At 42.2% G+C, this 24,699-nt stretch overlaps 1 protein-coding gene across 11 annotated transcripts in view; it reads right to left on the bottom strand.

Moving 5' to 3' along the window:
- fnbp1b (formin binding protein 1b) overlaps nt 1–24,699 on the bottom strand; it is a 104,675-nt gene that overhangs the window by 36,057 nt on the left and 43,919 nt on the right. For all 11 annotated transcript variants that reach the window (XM_084047795.1, XM_084047792.1, XM_084047796.1 and 8 more), the window contains exons 5-6: nt 12,041–12,103; nt 9,868–9,972 (exon numbers count right to left, since the gene is read on the bottom strand). In XM_084047795.1, the coding sequence (XP_083903921.1) occupies nt 9,868–9,972; nt 12,041–12,103 (168 nt within the window). The remainder of the gene's footprint in view (nt 1–9,867; nt 9,973–12,040; nt 12,104–24,699) is intronic.

The raw sequence follows: 24,699 nt of genomic DNA, 5'->3' as shown, positions 1-24,699 counted from the left end.
TCAAGCAACAGAGTGAATGAAAGATCAGCATCCACACACTCAGAACTGTGCAAAAATGGATTTCTGGGTATGCGGATACTGCTTTTTCATTCATTTTGATTTGCCTCAGGTCCAATGTTTGGTTAACGAATGAGCGGTGGGTTGTTTATCAAGCTACACAGTCAAAACCACAGTCTTAAAAGCCATAATACGTAACTTTCCTACCCCAGGATTCGAACACTGCAGGTTCGAATCAACTTTTTACTGTTGAGCTATAACGGAGAGGACATTTGAGTAGGTGAGTTACTTCCATTTGAGTGTCACGGAATATCTCTTGTCAGCCAGTAGTGGTCCTGTATGCCAGACCACAGGGCAGAGGCAGAGCAAATAGACCAAATACAACCACCGCAGTTGCGTTATATATTCTATTAACATGATCTACTATCAGAGTTACAAATAGATATATGGGCCCCTACAGATGTCCACTAAAAAACACTGAGTGTACAAATTGTACCTTTTTGGTTACATTTGTACACAGAGTTAAATTAACAACATGTATTTGACTGTGTCCTCATGTTTGTCTCTTATCTCCAGCAGTATACTGTTGGCAGCAGTGGAGATAGTCCAGAACCACCTCTGGCAGACCATGAGGCCCATGCAGTCCACCCCCAGTGGAAACACTGATTACAATGGCTCATCTATAATGGACCATGTCAGCCCAGCCACCCGGAGCTGTATTGCACTCAGTGCTAATTTGGAGGGGAGGGAGGCGTATAGTCTGGCGTGTCCAGCCCTCCAATGTCGATGCAAGCTCCGAACGGAGGTCTATACAGACACATTTCTAATTTCAAACAGTGGCTAGACAGAGCGAGCAGCTCACTCGCTGGGGGCGTGGCTAAACTGTGATTGAGTGGTGACAAGTCCTTCTGTGTTTCTCTGACCGAGTGCGCCAACCAAAATGAATCTGTCAACAAAATTGGAAGAGACATGTACTAAAACCATTGCCTGAGGTATGTGCACTGCACTGTGTAAACAAACATGACACACATCCAGCGGCTTTTGTTGGCATGCGGTTATTTGCTGCAGTCGCCAAGTTTCACTTCACTGTGTAGGATAGTATAATGTGGAAATTATGGTGTGATGTGCACACCTGGCCAAGTTCTCCCCGTGCTGTATGCTCCTGCCGCCCCCTTCTATCCACTTTTCACTGGGATCTGAGATTAGGTACACAGTGTACACCGTCATTTCTACACTCAAAGTGAAATTTGCTAGCGGTTAAGGTGCATACCACATACAGTATAGGGCCCTATCTTGCGCCGCCTTACAACTTATCACTAAACCTTTTTGCCATTTTGCACTATTTTGAAAAACATTTTAAAATAGTTCAAATAGCCGATCTACAAGCTCACAACGTGTCAATGTAGAATGATGTAGCGGCATTAGGCACCTAGGCTCTAATGCATCCTGACAGCGAGTTGCAGGTTCGATTCCAGAGCCTGACGACCTTTGCTGTCTCTCTCTACTGCGTACTATCAATAAAGGCAGAAAATACCCAAAAATATACATATATTCTTTTTAAGTAACATTTTCCAATGTCTACAGTGAACTGTATATTAAAATATGGTGTCTTGAGGTAAGGGCAGGTTTCTTTGGTACTATACTGTATATTATAAGCTAAAAAGCATATCAGTGCATAGGAAGGGGATGGATGGTACTGCATGTCACAGTCCTAAGGGGCTGGTATATTAACTCCCACGTAACACACTGGATTATAAATTAGTCTAGGGGACAGATCGAATGTCTAGTCTAAGCTAATACTCTCTCTCTCACACACACACACACACACACACACACACACACACACACACACACACACACACACACACACACACACACACACACACACACACACACACACACACACACACACACACACACACACACACACACACACACACACACACACACACACACAGGTTTGTATTACTATACTTTTTGAGGAGAGCAACATTTTAGGATGGCTATGATGATATCCCATCAAGACCTGAGGCCGATTCTACAAATGCCTTCTAAATCAGCAGTTCTCTTCACTTTCAAGATTGTTTAAGAATGTTCAAAAATAGCAGATGTACAAGCTTGTATGTATGCTATTTTTGAATAGTCAACGCTAAGATGCTTTCCCAGTTATAAGGAGATAGCCTTTGTTTAAACTCTATTAACCTAAACCCCTTAACCCAACCCCTAAATGCCTAATCCTACCACTGATCCCAGCCTGAATCTTTTCCTAATCGTAACCTCAGCTCTATAAAAAAAATCTTAACCATGATAATATTTCCCTCGTGGGGTCAAGGAAAATGGTTCTCACAAGGTCGATTTCTCAAGTTGTACTATAAGGGGACATCTGGCCCCCAGAAGTATAGTGATACCTGGTCTCACACACAGACACAGACGCACACACACACACAAATATGTCTGAGTCTGTGTCCTGATTCTCTCACCCTCTTTCTCTCTCTGTCTCTCTGTGTCTCTCTTTGTCTCTCCCCCCCCCCCTCTCTCTCTCTCATGCACACATGGTTAAGTGATAGGTGAGCTAAGCAGGACGTCCCACACAGGGAAGAGTCATCAGACACACAGATGCTCTATTATTTCCAGCACTGGAAGCCTGACAATTAATACCTCAGTGGAAAATGACATGATCCACTGCCAATAAAAAGAAGAATGGCTAATCCAGGAAACAGCTAAAGAGAACATCTACCGCACTGTCAACGTGTGAATAGGGCGAATCACGATCATGGTCATTTTTGTTGACGATTAATTGTTCTACAAATTATTCCAAGTCATTCTTTTTATATAACTGATATAACATAACTGAAATATACAAAGGAATTACTGACAATGACCAGTATAATCCAAATAAATAATGTACTATGGCCAAAACAGGCCATGATACTTATTGTATACTTATTTATACTAATTTTATACTTTCAAAACTTTTCCAAAATAGCTGAAATAGCTTGTGAGCTTGTCGATCGTCTATTTTCGCAATTTTTCAACAGAAGATGACTCATGACTATGCAAAACAATAGTAATTATCTCAAATAATTTTCTTAGGCTTTAGGATTATTATGTAATAATTGAGACAACAGGCCCACTGTATGTGTGAATGCTTGTGTGCATGCATTCACATTTCACGTGCCATGTGCGTGTGTGCAGACATGCACACTACATGTTGTGTGCATGTACTACTGTACATGTGTGTGAACGCATGCAAGCTGAACTGCAAAGCAGGTGTGTTACGAGGCATGATCTGTACACAATATTGCATTGGCAACCTCGCTGATGACAAAACCTCGAAAATGTTCACTGTCACCATCACCTCCCCACATCCTGTTGACGCTGGCAAGGAAGTCATCACTAGCTATATCTACAGTATGACCCTGCAAATGCCTACGTCACGTACGTCTGCATACAATAGAGGCCTTGCACGAAACGTTTGTGTAGTTCTCTGTCCTCCATCATGGCTGCCTGTAACATAGCAACCATTGTTGTGTTGTGTTTTGTGTTTGATTTATGAGCAATATGTAAAAAAAAAGAAAACAAATTACTTTATAATTTGGTGTCGTGTTGCTAGAGCTTGTAAACAAGTCACAGTAGAACAGAAATATAATTTTACCTAATGTACATGATGCACTATTTCTACGAAGCCACTGTCTATAATGCCAAAAGAAAAAGTCTGTGTGTGACCAGCAATTATGAAGTATTATGATAATTGACCGTATCGGTATGATCGAAGGATGATGATGAGAAAGCTTGTGAGTGATTATAACTATTAATAATTATTATCATAATAATCATTATCAAAATTATAATACTAATGCAATTGTACAGTGTTATAAGTCATTGTGAAATACTTTAAAATGTGTTATAATTAAGGAGTGTTTATGAGTGCTTATCAATATAATTATGCAGCATTATAAGCAGTTTACAATCTATTATAATTATAGACATGGGCTTCATAAAAAGTGTTACAGGCACTATATTCTTTTAAAAGTGGTTACCAATGTTACAGGTAACAATTCTGTGCAAAGCCTCTATTGCCAAATGCAAAAGTAATTACATTTTAAGTAATTTCACATTTTTTGATAATTTTTATCATAATATACTGATACTGTGATTAATAAAGTTAAAAACAGCACATGAATTCATAGAGATGAAAACATGGCTATGCCTTTGACACAGTCATAGACTAGTATTTGTCTACTGTATTTTGAGCGAGAAGAACACAGACGGACACGACTTAAGACACAACACTCAGCCTACATTATATCACAGCCTTTGTTTCTCCTCTTTATTTTGCACACTTAAACCTACGAGAAACACAACGATCAGTGGAAGACAGGGAGGCAAACCGTTGCATGGAGAGCAGAGCATGGTCAATGGGACAGTGTGTGTCGGAGAGACCTGTATTAAACAAATCCACAGTGTCAAGGGTAATTCAGACCGCAATTTTTCTCCACAATGTTCTAATGCTTAAATATATCGTTGCTGTCGGGCAGAAACCTCCTGTCTCCATTTTTTGGGGGACTTTTTTGACACTATACACTTTGGGTGTATAGTGTCCAACATTATCAGCGCCTCAGTGCGACTGCAGAGTTTGTTTCATAAATCCAGAACACAAGAAGATTGCTGTAATTTATAGTTCTCTATAACCAGCAATGTGTGAGTGATAATTCTGTGTATCAAATACAATTTTATTCCAAGGCAACATCGCTCTTCCATGGGCAGAGAGGGAAGGGGTAAGATTGCACTGGGGATAATGGCACAGTGATTGGTTTTATTAATGTAACGCCCAAACCACACCTATGCATAATGTAACGGGTAGCGCAGGTGTTTTAGGGATAAGGCCGTGTCCAACTTTTGCAAGGGAACGCCCCTTGCACAATGCTGAATTCCCAAATAGTGGGTTTAGCCACTTTGGGCCAAGATAGGGCCCAAGAGGTTTCCACCCGACAGAGACGGTATGCTTCAGCACCGTCGTACATTGGTGTCGCTCACCAATAATAGCCGACCTACAAGCTCACGCGTCATTTGTAAGTCGGCTATTTTTGCCGCACGACACCGCTGTACACCACAGTGAAAACCGGGCTTAAAACGTTTTCGTCTCAGCGCAGGGTCTGAACTAGGCCTTAGTTTAAAGGCATCGAATGTAACTTTGCCCTGTGTTTACATAACAACACAATATATTAAAAAAATGTACCCATTATTTTCCTCTATAACAGCAGTCATCAGCCACTGGAGTAGTGTGGTGGTGTTTACCTGCAGACACACAATGCCCTATAGCTATATTTTAGTGCTTTCACTGTTTGTTTTGGTAGCCTTGTCTACCAAAATAAACAGTGAAAACACCAAAATACAGCGATAAGGCATATGTGTGTTTCTACACGTAAACCACCAAACTACTCCAGTGGTTGATAACTGCTGGATTAGAAGGACATGATTGGTATATATATATATATATGTTATGTTTTGTTATGTAAACACAGGTCAAAGTTACATACTATGCCCTTAACTATTGAGAGTTAAATGAACACTGTGGATTTGTGTGTACATGGTTGTGGTTGTGTCTCAGACGCTACTGTATATATACTCTATATAGTGTGTGTGTGTGTGTGTGTGTGTGTGTGTGTGTGTGTGTGTGTGTGTGTGTGTGTGTGTGTGTGTGTGTGTGTGTGTGTGTGTGTGTGTGTGTGTGTGATGAGAGCTGAAACATTGTGTTCCCACATTGTGTTCCCACTCATTCTGTGTCCAGTGGACCTATACCTACCTTCGAACATCGCTTCAAGGCATGGCAGAAAATAAAATGTACACACACACACGCACACACACACACACACACACACACGCACACACACGCACGCACACACACACGCACATAAACAGAAAGAACTGTTAGCCATTTCCAGCGTAACAATATCCTGTTACAGAAGCATGCTGTGGACCACCACGGGGCCTTAAATATACCACAGACTGAGTGAATTGGTATGCTGGAATGAGTGTAAACCGGCACCCTTGACATGACGGTAAAACCAAGACCATGACTGTTAGCCACTTCAACTATTGGGAAGTAGAGGGAGGGACCGTTATTTCCTGTTCCTCAATGGTTTACAATTACGGTTCTCCACAGTGGGGAAAGTCACTGAGTCTGTGCAGTGGTGGAAGAAGTACTTTTTAGTTTTTTACTTCAGTAAAATTATCATTACCATAACTACCAAAGTATTCTCATCAATGCATGCTTTTAAGCCGCGATGCTACTGTATGTGTTGTGAGCTATTTTCAAACAAACCAAGTATAAAATAGGGATTCATTGGTTAATGTATGTTTTGTAATAATAGTAAATTACAGTACAGAACAGTAATAGTACCTCAAAATAGGGTAGGTAGGGTAAGTGATATTATTTTGTTAAAATAAGTGTTAAGTTAAATTGTATACCAATTTGATCCAATCAGGAGAGAGAACGCATTGAAAGTTGGAAGTCATCGTGTGTGTGTGTGTGTGTGTGTGTGTGTGTGTGTGTGTGTGTGTGTGTGTGTGTGTGTGTGTGTGTGTGTGTGTGTGGGATCCCCTAAAGAACCGCAAAGGGAAGCCCGGATATGTGGGCTGTGAATCCAAACCCAAAATTGGGGGTTCTGTCTTCCAGCAAGAGGAGAGGGAGCGGTTTGAGGTTTTGTTAGAAACTACACAGCAAACCTCAAGAGCGCAGCTCCACAAACACCAGTCTCTTTTCATTACCACTGACCGGGAGAGATACAGATCAGGGAACAAAGAAGGCCTTCTGAAATTCACGTTTTAATAGAGTTTTAATGACTCTTGGGGGAACAGCCCGATACGGCATTTTCACACGGCAGCCATTTTGCTCTTACAGTACAGTAGGTCACTTTTGGGAGGGTTGGGAAAGACGGGGTCAGTTAGGGCCCTGAGAGATGAAAACCAAATCAAATTAAATCCAAAACAGATATAGAAATTCCCATGTGGAATCCCGGCAGCACAATGCTAATGTTAAGGATATTTCAGCTGGTTTTAACATGTTTCTTTTAGCTACACTAAAGCCTCATTTAAACTTAGTTGCGCATCGTGCCTTGCACCGGATATACCGTAGCAGATCTACTGTACATGCGTCGCACTGGGACGCGTTGTGAGCTTGTAGATCTACTAGTTTCAGTGCAAGACACTGGCGTGTAACTAAGTATAAATCAGGCATAATGATTGTAATCCGAGAGCTGACCTATTGCTCCTAAAGACAGATGACAACACAGATTAACACATTAACATGCCTGCACACATGTACTGTAGGCCTGCTAAAGTTCTAATCAAACAAGGCCCGTTCTTTCAGTACTTTTGCAGTCAGACTTCACTGAATTAAGAGAAAATAATGCTTCTTCAAATGACAGGCCTAACCTAACCTAATTGTAATGCAGCATTCATTTGACTTTGTCCACATCACCCAGCCCTATACATTCAACCTGTTTCTTTCTAGCAGACAGCAGTCTTCATCACTTATTCCAGAGATCAATTAAAAATACTTCTTTCAATATTGTGCTGGCATAATCTAGAGTCCTAGACAAACCTGGATGAACCCATACTGTGTACTTCATTGACCCACATGACTCTTTACTAGGTCCGCTAGCATTTGCCTCTACACCAAAATCTCGTCGCCGAAAATAGCCGATCTACAAGCTCGCGATACGTTGTGAGCTTGTAGATGGGCTATTTTCGGCAAATGTCCCTACAACTGCAGAATAGGGGACACTAGGGTTCAAGTGTCTTCTTTGGCTTTCATGGCACGAAGTGAAATGTTTGTGGGAGACTATTCACTGGTGCAGCTGTGTGTGTGTGTGTGTGTGTGTGTGTGTGTGTGTTTGTTCTAAGCTCATATAGAGTCCAGACAGAAAGGCAGATACTCTCAGTCCAGTCAGGGCTATTCTGAGCTTGTTGTGGCTCTTTGGCCGTCGGTCCAGAGGGACAGAGAGAGTCGTTGTTCTGGTCCATATTAGCATAATAATCGGGTCCAAAGCGCGTCAACTCTGAGCCCGCCCTGCTCTGACTGCTGATGAAGCTGCACTAGCACACACACACACACACACACACTCATTACCCAAAGTGCTTTGCTAAGCCCGCCCTGCTCTGACTATTAATGAAGAAGCACTAGAAGATGGTTGAAGATGGTTGATTTAGAAAGATACACCATCCCAATTGGAGCTATAGAGGCGAAATGGTACACAAATCCTACAAATAGTCTTCAAAGTGGGCGTCCTACATTATGTTTACTGGTGCTAGATCCCGTGAGAGTGCGTTGCTGGGACAGAGAAAGGTCGATAACAAAGTTCATTTTCTTCTGAATTGTCTCTCTGGAAAAAAGCTTTTTTAGTATGAAAATTTTGGGATGATTGTGTGGCTTGTGACTATTGGGTCAGATATACTTAGTTCAGTGACTATGGGGCTAAAGAATGGTTCAGAAGCTGTGTTCACGTTCACTCTTCCTTTGGAAATAATAGACTCCAAAAAGGTCTCCTAAAAAGGTAGCCACCTATTCACGCAGATACGGGAAGTAAACCTGAGATGGCCTGTCTTTTTTATTTTTTTTGTCTTGGGCACTAGCACACACACTCATTACCCTTAGTGCTTTGCTGAGCCCGCCCTGCTCTGACTGTTGATGAAGAAGCACAAGCACACACACTCATTACCCATACTGCTTTGCAGGGCGTGGGAGCTGCTGTGTGGGTTCACAGGAACTGGATGCCAAAGTCCATTATAAGTTGTCATGACAACATGAAGTGTCTAGGGCTGCAACTATGGATTATTTTATTTATTATATCGATTACTTGTTCGATTGATGGAATAATCTAAAAGAGTTTTTTTCTATATTTAAAAATAATTTGGTATATAACAACAAATGTACGGATCTACTTTATTTTATTTTTATTTTATTTTATATTTTCAAATTAACTAATCATTTAGTCTGATTCACTACTTCAGCGCTATTTTACAATGATGTCATGCAAAAATACCAAAAATAGAAGATCTACAAGCTCACAACGAGTTGCGTTCGTGAGCTTGTACAGTAGATCTTCTATTTTCTGTATTTTTGAGAAAAGATTTAAGAAAAAATATTCAAATGTTTCACCCAAAATCAATTTTCATTTTTATATAATTGTATTTTTTATCGTAAAAATCAATTTGTGTGATTAACTTCTTCCCCCCTAGACGTGACATCATTTGCCAGAGGGCTGTTGTCTGCTCCACATCTGATTGATTGTGTGTTCATCACTGCATGCATTGATCTTATTGATGGATATGAGGCAGAGGAAAGCACACACACATACACACACATACGCCCACGCCCATTTCCAAACTGTAGTTTCCACCATTTAATGGCATAGAAGACAACACACTTCTCTCTGTATCTCCCAGGCTGTCCTGACGAGACACACAGACATTATTTTCTGTGCATAAAGTATACTGTACGACTGTATGTAGGGTGGGGAACCGATTCCTTAAGGGTTCCCTTTAATGATTCCTATAGGGGGTTCCAAATGGACCCTTACAGATCTGTAACTCTGAGAGTGTACACATGGAACCAAATGGACCTTACGGGTCCATTTGGTTCCATGTGTACACTCTCAGAGTTATGGTGGTCCTTTAAAAGTTTGAGAACCACTGGTATTGTAATTGCATAGCAGACATAAAGTCCACACACCAGCTCTGACAGTGGGATAAAAAAACAGTTCTGGAAACGGTTCCTCCACTTCCGGATCCCACCCCCTATATAGGACCCAGTGCCACTGTGACTGTGATGATCTGAACTGTAGTGTCAGTGTGATGCTCACGTACCTTTTCCACATCAGCTTTAGTCACGTTAATGTCAGCGTCCATCTTCTCGAAGTACTGCTGCGCTCTGTCCGCCTCTTTGCAGTCCCTCTCGAACTGTCTTTTACGCTGGAGAATATCAGCACAAAAACAATGACATCACTTCACTAGCTTTAGCGTATAACCTCACGTCACCAGGCTTTCCACGTGGCGGAAAGGCGTTTTTTATTTTTACTGACTAGTGTGATCCGGTCTAGGCAGGATATGGATATTGGTTAAGGGATTTGTCCCCGAAGGCCCGAACTAATATCCGTATCCGGTTGGGCGCCATTATGTTATTGTTCCCCAACATGAATGCCGAATCGAGTAGCCTAGTGTAGAGTTCTCATTGGCCTGAAAATAGGGCCAAAACAGGGCCCGGCCTGAACAATTACCATAATGTTAGGCCCGAAAACCCCCAAAAAAATGTTTAAAAAAGGAAAATGCAGAAAATTACAATAATATTTATATATTTTTTTCATGTGATTTAGAATAAAACATGGACATAAATGAAGTACACTGTAGCAAGAGGTATTTGAGGAAAGGTCTCACAAGACTGGATCAGAAAAACTGAAAACAGAGTTGATCCCAGTATACCTTAGCCGGCTATACATTTGATAGCACAGTTTATACAGCATTATACTCTATGCAACGACCTTTAAATAAGCATTTCAACGGACGTCAGAGCACATATATGCGTTCGTCATATACATATCAGAGCGTGCATTGTAAATGCAACAGAGGCCAGTTACTGTCTCTGGGCTCGAGCAAAGCCGGGTTCTGTCAAAGTTTTGCAGTCCGCAGATTAAACAAATGTTCATGGTGGCCATTATGTGTACAGAAAGGCGATTCATCCGTCCCTCTCTCTGACCCTCGGACTGAACAATCACTGGTTGTTGTGTGAGTGTGCCCTCTGAACTCTGCCAGGCTGCCAGGCACACAATGGCATCATTGAAACGCACACACAGAGGTAGGAGAAGGGACAAGGCAGTCATATATCGTCCCTGTCGGGTGGTAAAACCTTGTATGTCCAAAAAACGTTTACTTTTCAGGAAATGGGGGGAAAAAAAGAACCTGTGTTCCAATGGATCCAATGTAATTATTATTTAGTCACCCAGCTCTCGTTAATACTTTTTGTTTCCAATCTACAAGTTCACAACGCATCGCAATGCAACATGTTATGAGCCTGTATATCCGCGACACTCTAATACAACAAAGTAGGGCTTCAATTTCAGGATTTTTTTTTATGTGGAGATACAAGGTTTCTGCCCGACAACAACGATATATATCTCACCCTCACTCTTGCTCTCTCTCTCTCTCTTCCCCCGCCCCCCACCCACCACCCACCAACGGGACCAGGCAGAGATAAGGAGTGGTGTCCTGTACAGTCTCAAACCAACATGAAGATGAGCTCTCTTTTAGGCCTATCACAAAAACAACAAATACAGTCATTCCTACAGAGTCAAATTATTTTTATTTTTGCAGAATATTCGCCTATTATGACTTTTTTGGGGGGGATTCTTTTTAACCAGGGTTTCGCTGAGCACATATGCTCTTTTTCAGAAACACCCTGCTTCACAATCGCACACACATTCACACCTGGGAGCTGCCCAGAACCACCACAGTCATATACTGTTGGCCAACTTGAGCAGCTCTCCACTGGAACAGTTTGTGCTTCAGTGCCTTGCTCAAGGGCACTTCAAAAGTGCAGAAGGAGGGGTGAAGTGGTAGTCATTCACTTGCCCATCCAGAGCGCTGCTCTAATCTTTAGGCCACCGCTGCCAAGATAGGGACGCTAGGGGTCAAGTATTAATCATCTTATTCTAAAATGGTCATCATCTGTCTATAAAGGAGTATCCACCGGCCATGAGCTTTCTGTTATTTACTAATTATCTTGGCCAAAATGTGCCAAAAACAAATCTCTAGCGTTCTTTAGGCTCATGATTCTACTATTTGTGCTTATGCTGCAAACTCTGTGAATGACCTTGAGAAAAAACTGTCAACACCTTGGTACAATCGTGTGGATATCACAAGCAATGTAATCTATTAGTTACTTATATATTGTACTTTACAACCTACTTTTCTGTAGAGGTTTTGTAGACACACGCTGAATAAAGGCAACATGAATGGAATGAAGTAAGTTGTCAATGTCACTCACCACTTCCAGCTGCTTCCACGAGCTCTCGATCCCTTGCTGTGCCTTTCTTCCATCATGGAAATGCTGTCAGAACAACAAAGAGAAAGAAAGGTGGGAGTTAGCTTGTAGATCTGACATTTTCGGTGTGCGACACTGCACACACAACAAATTGTATCAAGCCCTTTAAACTGCTTGGGAATTTAACCTCTTCAACTCTACTTTGTTGACCAGGGTCCCCCAGGGGTGTACAGTATATACGTTTTGTTTTTGTAAACCTTTATTAGTCCAGCAGGGGAAATTCAGTTTCAGCTTCACCCAGCTGAAGGCTGCTCAGATGGTCATGATGAGTGCTCAGGGGGGGGGGGGGGGGGGGGGGGGGCTTCAACACGTACTGTATACTCCAGGAGGTAACCCGGTGACCTTCTGATTACCAGACGGCCTCTCTAACCACTAAGCTACAGCCGGCCCCTCCTTTTTTCCTCCTCTATATCAACTGTCTTCATTGAAAATAGCTTACCTACAAGCATTTCTTGCAACGCAATGCATTGAGAGCTTGTAGATCGGTACCAAGTACCAACAGTAGAAAGTACTCATTATGCAGGATGTCCCATTTCACAAGTTTTCAAATGTATAAAATGTATACAAATATTTTGAAAATAGCAGATCTACAAGCTTGTAGATCGGCTATTTTAAAAAGGCGGAAATGTATATAGGGCTCAAGTGGGTAATGTATTTTTTGTTAAAATAATCAAAATCTACAAAGTAAATAGTAACTAGTTTTCAAATAATTGTAGTGGAGTAAAAAGCACAATAGTTTCCTCTGAGATGTAGTGGAGTAGAAATAAAAGTATTGAAAATTGTAAATACCGAAGCCATTTTTTACTTAAGTACAGTACTTGAGTACATGTACTTAGTTACTTTAAGCCACTGTGCAGGTGCAGGTGCATCATAATTCACAGAAATACATGTATAGAATGAACATTTCCATTCATAGCAACACTGTGCTTCCGTGTCAAAACACAGAAGAGGAAGTCATCGAACCATGTGACACGTTTGTTTCATAAAAATATGTGTTGCTTATGGTTTCTATAGCAATAAGTGTCACCGGGTTCCCCCGGCAAAAAAGAACACGGAAGTAGTGTGCTTATGACCTATCTTTATTTTTACATCCACTGAATAAATAATATTCATATACTGTGTAAGGAAATTAGATGTATTAATAGACCATGTGGGCCATGCTGGACTGGACAGGACAGTATAACAGCAGTATAAAATACTGTATGACCAACCTATAAGGCCGTAACCAAAAGGTATGTAAACATATCTCATAGAAACTAATCCTGATCATAAGTACACATTAACTGCACAAAGTATGGTCTCTCTCTCTCTCTCACACACACGCACACACACACCAGAAGCATTAGTGTCCTGTTCCCAAACTTATAGACCTAGAAGAAAATGGCCAAATACTCGCCCCCAGAATAGGGGCGTTAGGGTTCATTTGGTTAATAACAGTAAAGACATCATGAACCAGTGGACTGATACTCAGTCACACAACATTCCGAATTAAATAAAATAAGTAACAGAGAGCGATAAATGGGAAGAGAGAGAGAGTTGAAAATCAGAGAGAAAGTGAATGTAAAATAAAGTGTGCTACAGAGTCGTGTGCAACAATGAGATCCAGTGCAAAGCAGCCCAGAGGTTCTAAACATGACCTGGATACAACTCACATCCTCCATTTCAACTGTGTGCTTCACCACAGGGTGAATGAGTGTGTGCGTGTGCGTGTGCGTGCGTGTGCGTGTGCGTGCGCATGCGTGCGCATGCGCGTGCGCTTGTGCGTGCGTGTGTTGGATGGGGAAGGGGGTGGACAGACATTGAAAGACTGACAGAACGGGTGTGCATGGTTGTGGTAACAGGCTATACATGACAGCAGCATTTCCATTTCCATTCAAACTAAGGCTGGGAAAATATATATCGATATTATAAACAATATTGTGATATGACACTAGATATCATCTAGGATTTTGGATATCGTGATATGACACAAGTGTATGTTCTGCATTATCGTAACAATAACGATATTGTCGTCACAATATCGTTATTTGAGGTATTTGGTCAAAATAGGAGTATGTATCACCAGATGGAAACAAGGAATAAAACAAGAGCAGACATCGTCTCCGTTGGGTGGAAACCTCGTCCATGTCCAAAACCGTTCTACAAGCTCGAGCTTGTGGATCTGCTACTTTTGCGTGAAGCTGTAGTATGTTCAAGTAGGGCGTTAATTTATGGAAAAATGGAGATACGGAGTATGGAGATGAGAGGTTTCTGCCTGACAGCAAAGCAAAGCTATAACAAACTACTGTCATAACAGACGCTCTCCTCTCCCTCTGTCCCTTGAGTATGTGTGCGTGTGTGTGTGCGTGTGCGTGTGCGTGTGCGAGACCAGGTATTACTATACTTCTGGGGGCCAGATGTCCCCTTAGGTATAGTACAACTTGACAAATCTACCTTATGAGAGCCATTTTCCTTGACCCCACGAGGGAAATATTTGAATAAAATATATAAAATAAAATGATCATGGTTAAGATTCTTTTATAGAGCTGAGGTTACCATCAGGAAAAGATTGAGGCTGAGATCAGTGGTAGGATTAGACATTTGGATTAGACATTTAGGGGTTGGGTTAAGGGGTTTAGGTTAATAGGGTTTAAAAAAAGGCAAAATACGGTGTATTCCCGTGTGTGTGTGTGTGTGTGTGTGTGTGTGTGTGTGTGCGTGTGTGTGTGTGTGTGTGTGTGTGTGTGCGCGTGTGTGTGCGTGTGGAGGAGGGATGGGGTGATGGCTGACTCATCCTCTTGTGCATCGATTAGCTTGATGCCCAACAGGTGTGCCATCACAGCCTGGCTCACACAGACAGTCTCATTAGCCGGAGTCAGGCAGCTGGTCTGTCTGCAGAACACTGACACTGGAAACATGATGCTGTGACCTAAACTCACTACCAGGGGAGCAGCCGAGCACTTTGTCCAGTGGCAAAGACACTTTGTCCACAGTCAGGCCCTGTGCAATGAATCACAGCCAGATCCAGTGGAACCACAAAACAAACAATTTGCAGAACCTTTGGGGTTTAAGTACCGGCGACAACGACGTGATTGTAACCAGTGATGGAAGAAGTACGCAGATATTTTACTTAAGTAAACGTAGCAATACCACAATATAGAAATACTCTGTTACAAGTAAAAGTCCAGAATAAAAGATTGACTTCAGTAAAAGTACAACAGTATAGGCATCAAAATGTACTTAAAGTACCAAAAGTAAAAGTACTGAAATGTTTGAAAATAGCAGATCTACAAGCTCACAACGCGTCGCATTGTGAGCTTGTAGATCGGCTATTTTCAAATAGCCTAGGTATAAAATAGGGCCAAAGTTGTCTGTCTGTTTTATAATGTAATCATTTATATCTGCAAAGTAACTAGTAAACTAAAGTTTTTAAATAATTGTAGTGGAGTAAAAGTACCATATTTGCCTCTGAGATGTAGTGGAGTAGAAGTAAAAGTATTGAAAATGGGAAATACTCCAGTAGAGTAAAAAATACCTCAAAATTGCACTTAAGTACAGTACTTGAGTAAATGCACTTAGTTACTTTGCACCACTGCGTGATAGTGACTGATCATTTGTTGTAGGTATATCAGCTTATCAGCTATCAAGACAAGTCTTGCACTCTGTGCATAAGGGATGTTGAATCTAAGTGTCCCAGAGAACAGGCTATTGATTTAGTTTTTTTCCCAGGCCACCGGTGCAAGCATCACAGTAGCTGAGCTGAATATTGATGACCCTCCTGCTATTCAGTGAAAGACACAGACTGACAAAATGAAAAGCCATTGGGTGAATTTCGCTGGCACATAAAATGCTTCTAATTGCAAGTGGAGGCTCTCACTTCCTAGGAAGAATGAAAGTCTATAAAATGCATTGTAAACATACTTTATAATGCATTACAATATGCTTATAATACTGTATAATTATAGTTATCAGAACTCATAAATACTGCTTTATAAAAAAATAATCATAACATATGACTACGTAAAAATGCATTATAATTTGCTTGTAATTGCAAAATAACGGTTATAATCACTGTTTATAAATAATGCATTAAGCCCGGTGTGGTAGACAGTAGATATGATTGCAGTAAGGATACTGTATGTAGCTGAGAACCATGGTTTAACTGAAGCGATCTCACTTCCCTGATGATGCAGGGAAGATAAGCGAAATAAGGAAGTGCTCCACTGTGCTCGGAGGAAGTACTTGAGCTCTTAAAAGGAAAGGGGACATTGTGGAGACGGCGATCGCAGATCCATTTCAACTGCAAGGTGTACTGAAGTATCTTTCTTGGCTTTTCACATAGATAACGACGTGGACTAAAAGCAGAGTCAGTTCATTCTGAAAATGATTTATTTCTGTGATGAGTTCATATAAGCGAAGAAAATGTTTATGTCAGCATGTTGACAGCCGTTTCAAAAACACAACACCATCTACACGGGTGACGTCACCGTCACTGTTCTGATGTCTGGCAAATATTAGTCTCCATGACAACAACTCCAAAGTCTCTCAACACATCCTCCTGCTGAAGATAAACAAATTACACCAACACAGCACCGCGCGCACACACGCACGAGCACACACGCGCACACACACACACACACACACACACACACACACAGCACACAGCACACAGCACACACACACACACACACACACACACACACACACACACACACACACACACACACACACACAGCACCAGAGATGCAGCCCATGTGATGACTTCAGTTGTTCAGTGTTGAACAATGACACAGAGCCACCTGTGGTTTTGATAGTGCACAATGTCACAGGATGTGGGCATTGGGGGACAAATCTGACAGTGCAACATGCAACCAAATTCTTTGGTTTAGGGTAAATGCAAATCTCTAAATCTCCAAACTCTTTCTTTTTTATTTTTTTCCCCCACAGTTCAGTCGTTTGCTACCCCCCTTGTATGCTACTCTACATTCACTGTCCTGCAAGTGCAACTGGGGCCAGGGGGGGGTCCGCAAATGATTTTGGGGGGTCCCCAGATGATTAGCTTAATGTACAACAATGTCTTCTCACTCAACAGTAAACAAACCAACATACGGTATAAGTGTATACAGGGTATCTGTCTGCACATTTCTAAAGTTTCAATTTAATGGCTTTCAAGACCTTTTTGATACCAAATTGGCCAAATTGTCAAATATTACGTCAGAAAGAGGCTAACGGCACTCGGGTGGCGCAGTGGTAAAGTCCCTGCCCACCACCACGTAGGTTGTGGGTTCGAATCCACCAGGTGCATCCGGCTTTGTCGGGCGTCTATGCGAACACAATTGGCTCATGTTTGGGGGAGGGAAGCCGGGGCAGGGAGGGTGATATTTGTCACTGCATGTATTCCTACGGGCTGGGGCGGCACCTGTCAGCAGGGTGTGTTGGGCGGGAAGAGCAGGACGAAGGCTATACGTCCTCCCGCTGGGGGCTCATAGAAGACACAGTAGGATACAACAGCAGTGACAACATAGAAATGTGTGCGGGGACGAATGAATTGGTATAGCAACTAAATTGTGGAGAAAAAGGGGGTAAAACATTATTGGCCACTCTAACCAAAAAAAGGGGGGGAAAAAGAAAGAGGCAAACATTATGAAAATAGCCAACCTACAAGCTCACACTGCGAGGCGAGCTTGTAGTTCGGCTATTTTCCTAATATTTATATCTGCAACCATACATTTAATGCCTACAATTCCAAGTGCTTGTCAGGGTGGGGGGTCCCCAGTTCAAATATGATTATTTTGGGGGGTCGCGGCCTGAAACGTTTGGGAACCCTTGCCCTATAGCATAGAGTTTAAGTGGTTAAAAACACGTAAGTCTCTCTCTCTCTCTCTCTCTCTTTGTCTCTCCTGTCTTTCTCTGGCAGACGTGTTTGATGATACTCCCTGCTGTCCTCACCAACGCTGGAGCTTGTCTACAACAATTTACTATTTAGGCATTTAGCAGATGCTCTTACTCCAGAGTGTGAAATCGAGTGCAGAGAGAACAATATGGCGCCTCAAAGAAACTAGGATACCAGGTAAACAATGAACCAAGCATCTGTCTCCTGACACAAAAACACAGCTACTGTGAAATATGCCTACAGCAACAAGCCACTGGCTGTAGAGATAGATCAGTCTCTCTAAAATGAACAAGACAGGGAGGGGTCAAATAACGGTGTGGCTTCCATGTGAATCTGGGACTTCACGTGGCCAGTCTATGACGTCAGTCATCTATGACGTATGACATGTTTGGGCAAGGTTTTCATGTCCCTGAAAGTAACAGTTTTTTGGAGATACAACAAGGTTTCTGCCCAACAGCGATGATATCCTCTTGTGCAGTGTTGATTCTGACAGCAAATTTTCATTTAGTTTAGTCTTTTGAATGAAATTCTGTTTAGTTTCAGTCATATTTATACACTTATAGCTGCATGCCGAAAATAGCAGATCTACAAGCTTGTAGATCTGCTATTTTCGGTCTGTGAATTAGTTCTACTGGATCTCGTCCCTCACTAACATTTTAGTCTAGTTTTTATTTGCTGACGAAATTGTCAATATATTTAGTCATAGTTTTAGTCATCGTAGCTTAGTTTTTATTTAGTTTTCGTCAGTGAAAAAAGGTGGTCGACGAACATTTTTCGTCATAGTTTTAGTCGACGAAATCAACTCTACTCTTGTGTGCACAACAGTAGTGCTGCTGGTGTGTGGAAGCAGACAGGGTTAATAAGGGATGAACAGCCTACAGTAAGTCTCAGTGGCTTCAGTGTTTGTGCTGAGTAACGGTATTAAAAACGCCGGATCAGCACAATGGCGTTCCTGCTCACTATAGGTATACCTGAGATCACACACGGCTTAGGTGTCTCCTTTAATGAGGCCTGATAAAGACCCTTAAACACAACGCCATGTCCCCGGGGGAGTGACAATCATCCACAACACTTGTAGTATAACTGTAACAGTACAGTAGTTGTAAAGTGATACAGTGACAGTTTATCGACTTCCTCTCTCGGTGACTGTTTGTTATGGAGTACACAGAGGTCATAGCCAGAGGTCAGAGCTGATGCTTCTCAACCTTTTCTGGATCAGGATCTGACCACTTTAAGGTGGCTGCATGCTATCATTTTAGGTGATCACCCTGTCACCCTTTTAGGTGGCAACGTTTTCACCCTAAAAGGTGATTATGATACTAGGCGCTCATAGTCCGGTAATGTCACCGCTCATCAACACATGTTGTAGTCATGTTGTAGTTTTCAAACCACCGCGGTGAGAGGGTGAGATCACCGAAAATGGTAGCATGCGCCCCCCCCCCCTTAACACGGCAGCCGTTAAGTGGTCAGATGGGTGGTCAGATGGTCTGTCATCTCATCTGCATACCGCACAATGTAGGATCATTGTTAAACAGTACTTGAGTCAACAGTACTTGAGTCAAAGTACAAATACTCCTGCTCATATATTAATCAACTACAATTTACAATGTAGGCATTTAGCAGACGCTCTTAATCCAGAGCAATTTACAGTAAGCAAGGATAAACACGAGGTAATACATCAAATGCATAGACATAGTACGGTAATCTAGGATCATAGGTGAACCAAGAACCTATCATCAGTCTACAAGTGAAAGTTGTACCCGAGTTACTACCAAGTGCTTTTAAAAACACGTATATGAATAAGTATTCAAAAGTACATGCTTTTCACACATACGCACGCACACTTATGCGCACGGATAAATGAACACTGAGGTTGTTACTGTGTGTAATATGTAATAGGCTCTATGCACAGCAGCCATATTGGAAAGAAATTGGGCCTCTTCTTACTTCCTTCACAGGTGTTACCAATGATACTAATTAAGGCTCTGTTCCATTTAGTGTGGCATAGTGGTTGTCTTATTTTCAAGGACCCCTATAACTCTGAGAGTGTACAAATGCAACCAAATGGACCCTTACGGGTCCATTTGGTTCCATTTGTACACTCTCAGAGTTACACACCCACCATAAGGGGTCATTTGGGAACCAAAATGGAGTGTTTCTAGTGAGCCAACATGCACAATATCAGCACCCTGACCAGAATGGAACAGAGCCTTCATTAGTATCATTGGTAACACCTGTGAAGGAAGTAAGAAGAGGCCCAATTTCTTTCCAATATGGCTGCTGTGCAGAGAGCCTATTGTATTTGCTATTGATGTGGGGGGGGGTAAACATATAAATGTGTTTACTCTCAACTCTCCCACACGGTGACCACTGTCAACAAAAAGAACGATGTCACAACAACAACAGACGGAACAAAGACGTGATATGGAAATAAAAGAGGCGTTATAAAGTGTCCTTTGACAGAGTTTGACAGATGACAGATGTCATTGTTGCCCTTTTAAATACAGGAGACGGTATAAGGACAGATTGAATGAGGTCCCTGTGGAGTAGAGCTGCTGGCCTCGTGTCACATTCCGTTCCTTTGCTGGGTGGAAAATTAACTCAATAATAATTTAGCTGTGTGAGTGTATCCGTCCATTCTGAATTTAGATCGGTTGTGGTGCTCGACCTTTTGTGAACTCTGGACCACTAGCATATTTCGAACGATCCACAAGGACCACCCCCAACCCCGCCCCACCTCCCCACAACAATACATATTATATTTAATACATAAGAAGGCATAACACAGTCATTTCTATTTTTATTATTTAATATGAACGATTTTAAATTGGATTTATATTTAGTGTGTCACACTGCAACACGTTGTTGTTGAACATTTCCCCATGGACCACCTGAATTTATGCCAATGGCCAAACTAGTGGTCCGTGGACCTCTGGTTGAGAAACAGAGGATAATATGACCGTGTAGGAGGAGGCAGAGAGAGAGCAGACTGATCTCTGGATTCTGTATCTTCTAAGACGTCTCCACATGTAAAAGCACTCCATGCAGCATAAATGACTTTCTCTGTAACTCTACACTGTTCACACAGAGCTGCTAATGGCAGAAACATGAGGACCAGTGTTTTCACAGGGTTTCATCGTATATCGGTCAGTGTTGTACGTGGTGGATTAATTACGTCTGGCTTTAACAATATTAAGACCAGGCAGACAATGTGCACTCGTCATGCACGCTCACACTCTTTAGATCTAAAGAGTCTGGGTGTGTGCATGCAAGTGCACATTGTCAGGTTATGAAAACGTGCCTCTATAGATACAGATCATAGTAGTTTTTTATGCTCTATATGAGGCAGAACTGTCTAGAATAGGGTGTGTTTTTGTCCGAGCCGCAAACCGCTGGACCAATTAGTACCAGTAGCAGTATTAATACTCCCTTCTGGTTCCCAAACTGAGGAACAAACTCCCCGTTGCACTTAGAACTGCAGACTCACTCTTAGCCCGTGGCACTTGCCGTAGCACTTGCCCTAGCCTTGACGACCATGCAGTCTTATGTAATTTAGATAACATGTTATTTAGACAGATGCCAGGTTCATTTGTTGACCTGTCATCCTATAGTTTGTATAGTTTGTACATTAGCTGGAGTAGATATAATTTATTGATATTATAATGTTAAGACTGATGCTATAGGTTAATCCTAGATTACTGAGGCACTACACTGTCTCTATGCATTTGATGTATTACCTTGCTTACTGTAAATCGCTCTGGATTAAGAGCGTCTGCTAAATCTACAAGCTCACAACATGTCACATTGTGTGGCGCACTGTGAGTTTGTATATCCGCTATTTCCTTGTCACTTACGATGAAGTAGGGCATTACATTTATGAAAAATCATAACATGTGGAAATATTAAGATACAGTACATGGTTTCTGCCCAATGGCAACGATATGTTGGTGGTGTCATTATTAATAGTCTATAGCTTTTAATGCTTCAGGCTGCGATTATTAGATTTGACTTTATTGTTCCCTTGGGGAAATGTGTCCTCTTTATTGAAGCCATCCTAAGGAGAAGTGAACAGCCACATGCAGCGCTTGGGGACCAACTCCAGTTGTAATGCCAGTGCCTTGGTCAAGGACTCTGGCAGGAGTACATGTATGTACAGCAGCATCCATATCTTTTGGTGTGAGAGGAAACCTATAATCTTGCGTAGCCAGACAAATATTAGATAATCTCAAGATGGTATATAAAGTCTTGAACTACACATTCCAAAAGCTGAGAAAGGAAGCTGTGATCTGTTCGTCATTTACGTTAACACTATTACATTTCAAAATATCTTTAAAACCTATTTTTGAATTCCCATTGATAAGCAGCGAGCTATGCTTCATTGCTTCGACAAATTTGCTTTACAGAAGGACAGATTTACACGACTGCAAAGACGAAAGCGTAGGGGAGGTGGGACGTCCGCTTTCACTCGCAGATCATTTTCAGAGCTTCCGTTGCACAGACTGTGTGACGAAAGCATTTGAAAATTGTGTGAGTCAACAGTCTGGGGGTCAAAGTGGCATCCTGCAGCCTGAGGGGGGCCGAAGGGAGGGGGGGGGGGGGACGCCCTGCCTGAGGACCCTCTGGGACTCGGACCAAACATTTTCACACCAGACACAAACCCCCCCCGCAGCCAAGCCAAGTGAAACCATGCCAGGAGGGAGTATAAGACCCTGCCTCCCTGGGGGAGGAAGAGGAATACACATCAAATATCTATAGTGTTCATTTAACTCCAGGAGGGTACAACCAGTAGGATACAAAATGTAACCAAGAGAGTACAACCAGTAGGATACAAAATGTAACCAAGAGAGTACAACCAGTAGGATACAAAATGTAACCAAGAGAGTACAACCAGTAGGATACAAAATGTAACCAAGAGAGTGCATCCAAGACAGAGGGTACCCTCTTATAGAGTTATGGGGTTTGTAGTGTCCTCACCGAACAAACAGAGAGACAGTGGCGAAGTGATGGAAATCCCCTCACTCTCACTGTGTGTGTGTGTGTGTGTGTGTGTGTGTGTGTGTGTGTGTGTGTGTGTGTGTGTGTGTGTGTGTGTGTGTGTGTGTGTGTGTGTGTGTGTGTGTGTGTGTGTGTGTGTGTGTGTGTGTGTGTGTGTGTGTGTGTGTGTGTGTGTACCTCTGGTGATTAGTAGTTTTCGTTCCCTACCTATGTTGAATGCACTTATTGTAAGTCGCTTTGGATAAAAGTGTCTGCTAAATGACTGTAATGTAATGTAGTGTAACGTATGTGCGTGTGTGCACGCGTCGCGTGCATGTGTGCGTGCATGTGTGTGCTCAACAAGCTGCTACTGCCGTTAGACCAGCAGAGCTTACACTGTAGGAGCTGATCTCCAGTCAGTGTCTAGAGCTTCCTGTGTATCTACACCAGCACAGCTTGTACTGTAGAATCTGATCTGGAGTCAGCATCTAGAGCTTCCTGTGTGTCTATACCAGCACAGCTTGTACTGTAGGATCTGATCTGGAGTCAGCGTCTGCTCTAGAGCTTCCTCCTGTGTGTTCACATCATCAGATGTAAGCGAAGGAAATGGGGTTTAGAGTGACGCCACCACGGCCACTGCATGCTCACATGTCTCTTCACTGTGTTTATGTGAGAACAGGTGTCCTCGTGTTTGTGTGTGTTTCTGTGTGAGTGCATGAGTCCATCTGGTTACAGTTGTACACTCCTCTGAGTTAGATTAATCACATATACCCATAGGGTCCCTGACTGTTCGGGTGGGGGGGGGCGAACATTCAGCAAAAATACTCTGCAAGCTCATAATGTGTCACAACTTGGGAGACCCCGGTCAGCAAAGTATAGGGTCTAATTGGTTAACGATGGGATTTTACTCTGTACTGTACTGTACTGTACTGTATGTGCAGACGGAAATACTGTATGTACCTGTATATCGTTGCTGTCGGGCAGAAACCTCTTATCTCCATATTCTAACTTTTTGTGTTTTTCCGTAAATTAACACCCTACGTGATCATACTGCAGCGTCACACAAAAGCATCAATGGTAGCAGAATTACAAGCTCGAAACGCGGTGCGAAGCGACATGTTTTGAGCTTGCAGATCTGCTACTTTTGTTATTTTTGAATTTGAATCCTGAAAAGTAACTGCTTTGGACATACAGTATGAGGTTTCCACCCGACAGAGACGATGTGTAAGATATGAAGGAAGAACTCTGTTTCACATCATGGAGTTCCCTCCAGGAGTAATTATTTTTCTCCAATATTAATATATTAAAAACAGTAAATAAAAGCTGTGTTGTCTTGGAGACGACTTGCAAGTCCAATAACCAGCTGCTACGGTTTGTTTATTAAACTGCATGTAACCATAACGGCAATAACAAACATTAGATATAGTATATCAGCTGAGTAGCAGAGTTTTAGCTGCCCCTCACCCTTCCAGAACAGATAATAGACATCAGCCATGCTGCTATTCACAGCTTTAAGTGCTGGCAGTATACAGTCCAATATCTGCTCTACGGAATGCTTTCGTATTGACCAGGGAGGACGTGACTTAGAGTGACTTTAGGCTTTTAAAGAATACTGTGTGGTCCCAGTATAATCTTTGAAGGGAGACAACGATAAGATAAGACATTCGCGTCCAGGAGGACACATGGGGTCCGGTCATGAGGGGTCTGCTGCTGTTGGCCAGCATTTCGGGCTGTCCCAGTTGTATCTATATTTACT

Source organism: Gymnoscopelus microlampas, assembly GCF_963454915.1.
Source record: "Gymnoscopelus microlampas genome assembly, chromosome: 21".
NCBI classification, from domain to species: domain Eukaryota; kingdom Metazoa; phylum Chordata; class Actinopteri; order Myctophiformes; family Myctophidae; genus Gymnoscopelus; species Gymnoscopelus microlampas.
The sequence above is the reverse complement of the archived record's forward strand: the minus strand, read 5'-3'. Positions and strand labels throughout refer to the sequence as shown.